Below are 10,156 nucleotides of genomic sequence, written 5' to 3' on the forward strand. Positions count from 1 at the left end.
TAAAGATGCTGTATCTTTATCTGACAGATTTCACTAGTCCTTATGAGGGCCGTCATCTTTGCTGTCCTGTATGTAGTGCTTGTTTAATTCAGTAGATGATGTTAATTAGTTGAATAATTTTGAGACAAGATCTTGCTGTATAGTTGAGGATGATTTGGAACTCACTTCTCAGCCCAGGATGGTATCCTACTTATTACCTCCTCCTTCATTCTCCTGTATTCTGGAATTCAGGAAGATGCCAGTTGGCTGGCTTGAAGATGCTCCCTTTTGATTCACCTTTCAGTATTTATACCAAGTATTGAAAAGCCAGCCTATAGACCAGATTGGGCCATTTTTCTGCTTGTGTGTGTCCTGAAAGCAAAGAACTATTTATGCATCTATAAAGACTATTTGTAATAGGGAGCAAGAGAAGAGAAGAAAAACAAGTGGGAGGAGGGTGACCAACAGAGAGAGAACCTTCGTATGGTATACAGCACGTATATTGCACTGGCAGTCATTCTGCAGAAAATATTTCCCAGCTTCAGGAGACAGCGATGTGTTTCCTTGGATTTCTCTGTGCTTTGTGCTTGGTTCACTGAGCTTCTTGCAGTCATAAACTTAGATTATAGTACACATTTAGACATTTTAGACTATTTACTTCATTTTGCTGTGTTGTTCTGTCAAATTTCCATGTAGCCCAGACTGTGCTCAAACACGCTGTGTAGGTGAGGCTAGCTTTGAACTCCTGATCCTCTTGCCTCTACCTTCCAAGTGCTTGGATTACAGGCATGCATTTCTGGTGGTCCATTATTTTAATGAAAGTATTCTTCCTTTGGGACTCCAACTCCAACTACTTGTATGTCAAGTTACTTTTTAATTATTAGAGCTAATTTTTTAATATTTTTCCAATTTTCATATTGAATAGTTTCTGTCTATGAGACATCATGCCATTGGGTTGACAAGTTTTCCTTCTGCTATTTCTAATCTGCTGTTAAACACATCCATTGAATTTTAAATATTTTCATTATTTTGATTTTATGTGTATGAGTATATTACCTGCATGAATGTATGTACCTGTGTCATGCAATGCTTGCAGAGGTCAGAAGAGGGCATCAGATCACTAGGAACTAGAGTGATAGATGATGGTTAGTTTCCATGTGGTGTTGGGATCCGAACCCAGGTCCTTTGCAAGAGCAGCTAGTGCTCGTAATCACTGAGCCATTCTGCCAACATGGGTCACCTCAGGGTCTATTTTATTCACTTTTGTTTGTTAAATGATAACCATGTTTTTCTGAATTTTCTTATATCTACTAATGTATGATTCTTATGTTTTGTAAGATTTGATAATATAATGTAACATTCAAGATTCCGTTTTCTTCCTCTGAAGATTTTTAATGTGGCCTAATTAGTAGTAAGCTCACTGGTGCATGGGAGTTGTTGAGACATGCATTTGGTTTGGTAGGTCAGCTTGATGGAAATCTCACGGTGTTTTACTCAATTTAGCTGGCTTAATCCCTTGTTTGCTAGGTGTGAAATACATGAATTCAACTCAGGCCTCTAAGCTTTCTCAAGATAATGGAGGACATGAAATTGGAAGGGGGCTAGTGGGAAGGGATTGAAAAAGAGGGAGGTTGTCTGAATATGATCAAAATGCATTGCATGAAATACTAGAACTAATAAATAAAAATATGTCTTCAAGTTTGGAGAGGGAGTTTATTGATAAGGCCTTTAACCCAGCATGCATGAGGCCCTTGGTTTTGTTAAATTTAATTTGATTAGAGATTTATCTACTAAATACTGTGATCTACTAAATACTGTGATTCGTGTGATCTTTGTAAACAAAGTTTACTTAGAGGGCTAGGTAGTAATCTAAATTTTTATTCTAATAACATTAAAATCATTATAGAACAAGTCAGTTTATACAATCTCATAAGTTAGAAATTTCTTATCAACAATATGATTCACGTGGGTTTTCCTAATTGGCATGACATTTGATAATGAACTTGAGAGTTGGCTAACTCCAGCATATCACTATGCTCATAAATCATATTAGTGAGAGTCAAATGTTTATCCCAAGGAATTTTTATTTCTTGCAATATGTCACAGAGGTTTATTTTTTCTTGTGTTTTTTTCTGGGTAGAAAGCCTGGTTCTCACTGCCATTCTAAATTATTCTCACTATTTCAAGGTCCAGTTTAAATGTTACTAATTCCGCAAAATTACTGCGTGACTTCACTGGTTATGGTTTTATCCTTCTCTTTTGATACCTGAGGGTCTTTTTGTGTGTCTATAGTACTTTTTGTGTGTCATAGTACTTTTCCTGTAAGCTTGTTTAGGGCAAAGTGGATGTCTATGTTACATATAATGCTTCATGGGGGTGATAATTAGAAGTGTCTTGAACAAATGATGATTTTGAAACTGTTCTGTGAGCCTGAGTCACAATCAATCAGATATGTAGACAAGCCTAGTTTTTACATCGTGATTTATAGTTGCAAATGAATTTCTACTTAAAAATTAACATCATATATAGATAACATGTGAAAGGTATAGATTATCAGAGAAAAGTATAACCATACACACGTATAAATATGTACATATAGTATGTATATGTTCATTTCTTGGAAAAGTAATTTAGGTTTTTTCCCCCAATTCAATCTGGAAACCAAAAATGTTTACCATATTATGAGCAGTCTAGATTTGCTTAATTAAAATATTCAACAGTAATAGCCACCCTATATGTTAAGCACTTAATATATGCCAGAAATCTTCTGAGATATGTTGTGTCATTCTTCATTTTACTTTCTATAACATCTCAGTAGCTTTTTGCTTTATCCTTGTATTATAATAGAGTAAATAAACTGTACAAGGCCATATAGTAAGTAGCTCCACTGGGATATGAGCTCAGTGTCTAATTACAGACTCCGCTGTGTTTCTGTCCAGGCTGTGCAGGCTTCTAGAAAAGCAAGTTTTTAATTTAAATATTTTATCATGCCCTTTTTGAGCAAAAATATAAACATCTATTTAAATAATTGTGCCATGATCACTGTGAAAGTTCTTGAGAAGTAAAGTGGGACAAAACTTTACATTGCTATTTTTATACTCTTGTAATGAAAAGCATAATCATTAGGTAAGCTACATTATAGAATATATATTAAAGCATATCAAGAAAATACTGCCATTTTTCTTTGTTAGGATCATAATTCAGTGGTTACAAAACAGGTTTTTAAAAATATATAGGAATTGAAGGCTCCTCATCATGATTTCCTTCATAAAATCTTGCAAAAGCTGAAAAATGATGAAACTTCTATGGCAAAACCATATGATTACTGAATCCGAAAGACAAGTATTTAAGTTCATAGTACCATGCGCTTTACTCTGTGTTTCCATTTAGGAAAAAATGAATTTGAGAACTTGCCAACATATATTAAAGATAAATTATTATAATTTTACCCAAACTTTACTGTGTATTTTAAAAACTAATTTGCTCTTAAATATTTGCTAAGTTGAAAATATTGGTGTTTCTAATTCACTTGATTAAAGCATTGAAATATTTTTTAGGTGTCACCAAATTATCCAAGACCATGTCAGCCATGTCACTGTGATCCAGTTGGTTCTTTAAGTGAAGTCTGTGTCAAGGATGAGAAATATGCCCGGCGAGGTGAGGCACCGTAGAGCACTGCTGTGATGAAAACAGGACTGACAGCAAATATGATTCTCTTTGAAGTATTTTGCAGTCAATTCCATTCATACGCTCAGTATTCTGACATCTATCAGTGTTGTCTCCAGGACCCGATTTTTATTCACCACTATAATTAAATTAAATTTATGCTTAATTATAATGCTTTAAAAGCAAGAAGAGTCAGATCATCTGTTTGATATACATGTGCAGTAACATGTCACTTCATGGGAGGGATAAATTCTGAAATTTGTCATTTTACATTTTAGTTGTAAAAATGTCCTAGTGTGAACTGTACAACTACAGTGTCCATAAGTAATGTAATCTTATGGGGCCACTGTCATCTATGTGGTGTGTCCTTGACAAAAATGGTCTTATGAGGATGACTCTATGGGGGTATGTAGAGAGAAAGAGGCATAAACAGAAGTGTACATGTGTATAAATTGCTAACATGATGTATGTAATTTTTCATATCTTGTTACATAGGTTGTTTTGTAGCTTCAGGTAGTTCTAATGTAAAGGGGAAACATTCACTGAGGAATGTGTGTATCACATTGGGAAGCAAACAGTGATGGCCTGGTGAGACTTTGGTGACAGCGTTGACATCAAGTGTTTGTGAGGGACAAAGGATAGTATCATGAATTAAAGATGGGGAAAATGATGACATTAATTTAAGCCAAATACAATGAAATTTGTGTTGAACTCAAAATATTAATGAAAACCTAACTCCTTAATATTAAATATTTGGGAGCTTTTTCAGGTCGATTGTCTTGAACATTTTAAGTATTAAATTCATATACTGTGTCTTGGGATTGGAAAGATGGCTCAGCAGTTAAGATCACTGGGTTCAATTCCCTGAGGAATTCTCTCAATTCACTAAGGACCTGGGTTCAATTCCCCAGCACGACATAGCAACTAAAAACTGTTCCTAAGTCCAGTTCCAGGTGATCTGATGCCCTCTTCTGGACACTGTAGGTATTGACACACAGGTGCACTTACATGTGGGCAAAATACTCATACACATAAAATAAAAATCAACAAACCAAAAATTATATGCATATACTGTGTCTGGAACAGTTTCTTTATATCTCAATTACTGAATGCTTGTCTTCTTTGGAAAGACCCTATCTCAAAAAAGACACACACACACACACACACACACACACACACAAAAGGAGTAAAATAGAATAGAAAAAAAAGTAAACATATGATACAGTGTTAGGTTAACAAAGATTCTAACATTTTTTAGATTTTTGTTTTAAATCTTAGAAAATTTCTGATATTGCTCTTCCTTTCAACTTTCCATGATAAATTTTAACCTGATCTCAGATAATTTCTGCCTTAATAAATCCACGATGTTTATAAAGTAAACGACTATAAACCTTGGTAAATATTTATGCACTTGAAAATATATAATTCAAATATCTTTTTTTTTCCAATTCATCTGTAAATATTTAATGTAGTTTGATGTCATTCTGAGCCAGTTTTTTTCTGAACAATTTTTTTGTTTTTTGGTCTTTTTGAGACAGGGTCTCCCTGTAGCCTGAGCTGTCCTGGATTCACTTGGAGACCCAGCTGGCCTCGAAATCACACCATGCCCGGCCCTGAAAAATATTTTTTTATTTCTAATGTCTTTGGTTGTCTGTATCTTTCTGAACTAATATTTGGTACTTTTTTGAAGCAAAACTGTAACAAATCACTTTGTTACATCTTTATCGATTTAAATGAAAATTGTTGCATTGAGTGTATATTTGTTGGCTCTAATCATGGTTACTGAATCTATTTTTCCTTTTTTTTATACATTCTTTCCTTATGTATACATAAGCTCTTTATGTTCAATATTTCTAGCCATTTTATCGCTCTTGTGCATATTACACAAACATGTTAGTAATAATGTCAAATCTATTTGACTAATTCATATATATTTAATATTCCTTTCATTCAGTTTTGCTTTTTATCATAGCATAATCTGATTTCTTCTTCCTCTTTTGTCTTTGCCTGATGAAGACTACATTTTATGGATTTCCTCTTTTTTTCCATCTTTTGAAAGCCTATTGCTTACATTCATTCATTTGACATTTTTCCTATTTTTTTTCCCATTTTCTAATCAAAGTCATGAGCAGCAGTAGCATCCCTGACAGAATTTCTAAAGAAGAAACTAAAAGTGTTCATGTGGCGAAAAATTGCCTTTTACATTTCTCTATATTTTAAAAAAAGGTGACATTGAACCTGCTTTCATAGCCCTCTTCCATGTCCAAAAGCCATCTCCCATGAATGCCCGCTATGGGCATTTCTTCAGTGGTGGTGTAATGGCAATGTCCTTAGATTAACAGATTAACATTGCTAAGTTTTTGTATGTAATCAGTGTTTATTCCCAAAGGCCTCCTCCATCTGTGTTGTGGTGGACAGGCTTGTTTGGTTTCAGATATGCAGAGTGTTGCTTTTTTGTTCACAGTGTAGCATCATTTGCCTCATAGTTTATGGAAAGCACCTCTTGACCACTGTTACTTTTGTTTCCTGTAGGCCTGTTAAACAGTAGCTGGACTTTCATGGATACTTCAGTGTCATCCTTCTATCTTTCATTTTATTTTTTTACAGTTTATGTGTGGTGTGTGTGTACATGTCCATGGGGCAGGACATGTGTGAAAGTATACATACACTTTTCTGTGCATGACTGTGAAGTCAGAGGTTAATGTTGGTTGTCTTCCTCTATTGCTCTTTGTACTATTTTTTTAAGACAGGGTCTCTCACTGAGCCTGAAATTCATCCATTTGACTACACTCACTGTCCAACAAGCTCTGTGGGTCTGTCTGTCTCTGCCCCTCCCTGATTCCTTATTGCTGAAGTTACACATATGCATTGCCATGTCCAGCTTTCATGTAGATGCAGGGGATACAAACTCAGATCCTCATGCTTGTACAGTAAATACTTTAACCACTGAGCCATTTCACCAGCCCCTGCCTTTCATTCATAATATTGTTTATTTTTACTTTTTAGGCCTTTTTGAGACAGGGTCTCCCTGTAGCCCCAGCTTTTCTGGAACTCACTATGTAGACCAGGCTGGCCTTGAACTCACAGATATCTGCCTGCCTCTGCCTCCCGAGTGCTGGTATTAAAGGCGTGCACCACCAGGCCCGGCTTCATTCATAATATTTTTAAAGATACATAGTACTACTGTTAGAATAACCAGTGCAAGAATTTATTTAAGCTTCAAACCCTTTAGTTTTAACTTTATTGATGTATAGAAGAATCCAATTTGGGTGTCAAAATAGAACATAAAGGTAACTGTAATTCAAACCTCAAAAATTACATTATATATATTTCCTTTAAAAGTGCTGATATGTAATGTCTCTTCCCTTAGGTTTGACACCAGGATCCTGTCACTGCAAAACTGGCTTTGGAGGCATGAGTTGTGGTCAGTGTGCCAGGGGCTACAGTGGCTACCCAGACTGCCAACCCTGCAACTGCAGTGGCTTAGGGAGCACAAATGAGGACCCTTGTGTTGGGCCCTGTAACTGCAAGGTACATTGTTTATTCTAGTTGTGTCCCACTTTCAAGACAGAAAACAGCTAACCTTGGCTTATCTGTTACATCTTCCAGCATTAAGTATTTGTAACTTCTCCTATAATATGCACTGTCTATTCTGTATATGGTGCATCTGTCAGTGCCACTAAATACTGACCAGGCTCACTGCAGCACGGCACGTTGCCACCTGGCATTTTTGTGGAAAACTACAAATATATAGAGGGTGGGTCGTCTTTAATACTTCATGTCATTTCATAATAATAGACTTTCCTTCTGTTGCCCAGCTATATCTACCTATCACTAAAAATAGAAACTCTTTAAGTATCTACACTTTGCATCCAATTCTGAAGATAATTCTGTCAAGGATTTAATTCTGGATTTTTATATAATCCCCTGAAGTTTGAACTGAAACAGGTCTTAAAATTCTCACCATATCTAAACTCTTCTGTTTAATTACCAAAAAGGCCTAGTGGAATTGATTAAAGACTCTATTTCTCCCATGAGTACTTTCAGAAATGCAGTTTTATTTGTTGTACATTCTCAGCTAATAGCTCATCATGTTGATAGTAAGAGATGCATGACACCTGCAGCTTACACACGCAAAGGAAACAAAGACATGCACAAGGACAAAGTGATAGGACAGGTTTGGTTTAGCTCTAGAACTCTGTTCCATGATGTTCTGATTAGTTCATATTTGTATGCCTGAAAAAATGAACAATTCTTTGGAAAATGTTGCCATGCTATACTAATATAAACATGAAACTTCAGGTGGCACCTCACTAAAGTAAGACATTTACATTAAGTCATTAAGTTAGGTTAACTCTTCCCTTTATTAGCTTGTAAGGCTTATGTAGGCATATATAAAATATTGAATTATAGTTGGTACATGTGTGTCTACATGTATGTATACAACTATAATGAATATAAATATGCTTATATCACAAACACAGTAGTTAAGTACATTTAAGTATATGAATATAGTATTTATACAATATGCATGTATTATGTTAGAGACAATTTAGGTACTTGTCTTGGTCTATTGAAACTGAACTTCTGACTTGTCTGTGTAAGTGAGTAGAAAGTCCAGGAGACCTTGTGAAAGCTGTCATGTGCTGGAACACAGTAAATTTCTTAGATTTAGTGCATTTCATTTTGGTATTATTTGAAATGACAAATTGTTCTTCAAGACAACGACAGGACAGCAGTGAGTGAGTAATAGCTTGCTTCAGGACTCCTCTCCAAGCTGACTGCCTGTTGGGGAAATCCTATAGACTTTCAGTTCCTCTAAAATGTACAGAAGTATACTTTGCTTATGTCTCATTCCTTTTTCCAAAACTCTCTCATCTTTGCCACTTGCTCCAATAGAGGACAGGTAGAGCTAAGCTTAAAAGAGAAGAAAAACTTCCTGAGTCTATAGAATATAGGAAATCAAACAAGAAAATGGAAGCACTTTCATACAAGACCATTCATAGAATGGTAACATCTGCTGTGTTTAAGGAAGAGTAACAAATGAGAGGCAAACTTCATTTCCTTCAGCTTCTGTAGGAGACAGTGCAAAGAAGGCTGCCACCAGAGAGCTGTAGTGATGAGCTGAGCTCAGAGGGAAAGCTCCTGGAGCTTCATAAGCCAGCTCTTTGCCTGGCTCCACATACTGCAAAGAGTGATACCTCCCCCAGTGAAGACACTTGAAGTCTAAATGCACAATTTAAAGCCTACGATAAACAGCAATTCTGAAATCATAAAGGAGATTAAAAATTAACTGTGTACTGTCATTGAGAGAAATGTCTTTCAACTGTGTGATATTTTAAATAGAAATATATCAGCTCTTAAAAAGTCTTTTCTTGTTATAAAAACTTGTAGAAAGCAAGTTTCATAAAATATTAGCCTAACTGTAAGAATAGAAAAGTATATGCGTGTAATGAGTAAGTTAGTTATATCAAAAATTATGTCATAACACAATTATATCTCAATGTATTATAATGGGCTATATCAATGTACAAACAATGCACTGTGATTAATTGCCTATTACCTCTTATTTACAAGAGTAGTAAATAGCTGAGTATTTCAAATGAGTCCAAATTAATTACTGAAAGGAACACTTATTAATGTAGAAATGAATGTGATATTTCCTTCTTGTTCATAGAGACATGAAGTAGTTTTGTCAATCGATCATTATAACAGTATGAATTAAAATGCTGTATAAGAAGAAAAATGTTGAACACTTGAAGTAGAAGAAAATGATAGATCTTTGGTTCAGTTGAGCAAAATCACAGCATAGACATAGGAAAGTGGATAAGAAACCCCATCCCAACCTAAGGAAATTGTGGCAACTGATAGCTGCTGGGAGGGCAAGAGGCAGTCTTTCAAGGGTGGGACTCCTGGTAGGTTAACCAGGTTCCAGTGAATGAACCCACAGTAAAGGACATTTGGGGACACAAATTTGACTCTATAGGCCTTATTAGATATATAATAGGGTAAGTTAACTGGGTGGGAACAAAAACAGAAACTGAATAGGGGAAGGGATCTAAATACTACCAAATTAGATAGTGCAAAAATTACAAAAATTCAACTAAAATATTTTTAAAAACAAAAAATCATTTGTAATTTTAAAAAAAGAAAATGTATGTGAATATGTGTGTATGTTTGTATATGTATGTATATTTATATGTGTGTATGTATGTATGTGTGTATTATATATGCCTATATGTATATGTGTATGTTTGCATATATATATGTGTATTTATTTGCGTGTGTGAATGTGGGTGTGTATGTATGTGTGTGTGCATGTGTGTGTTTGTATGTGTATATATGTGGATATGTACAGGTATGTGTATATTCATGTAATATTAAGATCAAATTACTGATTTTAAGTATAAGTAGAAAGAATGTAAAATAGATATAAATAAAATCTATATAAGTATTCACCTTCACAACATATATTAATCAGAAAACATTTGCATATTAATTTCTTTATATT

General features: G+C 34.9%; 1 protein-coding gene across 3 annotated transcripts in view; it reads left to right on the forward strand.

Annotated features, from left to right (window-relative positions):
• The window catches only part of Lama2 (laminin subunit alpha 2), a 679,163-nt gene that overhangs the window by 313,541 nt on the left and 355,466 nt on the right, over positions 1-10,156 (forward strand). For all 3 annotated transcript variants that reach the window (XM_008827821.3, XM_029560968.1, XM_029560969.1), the window contains exons 9-10: positions 3,537-3,636; positions 7,016-7,176. In XM_008827821.3, the coding sequence (XP_008826043.1) occupies positions 3,537-3,636; positions 7,016-7,176 (261 nt within the window). The remainder of the gene's footprint in view (positions 1-3,536; positions 3,637-7,015; positions 7,177-10,156) is intronic.

This window comes from Nannospalax galili, unplaced genomic scaffold (genome assembly GCF_000622305.1).
Source record: "Nannospalax galili isolate Female #2095 unplaced genomic scaffold, S.galili_v1.0 scaffold53, whole genome shotgun sequence".
NCBI classification, from domain to species: Eukaryota; Metazoa; Chordata; class Mammalia; order Rodentia; family Spalacidae; genus Nannospalax; species Nannospalax galili.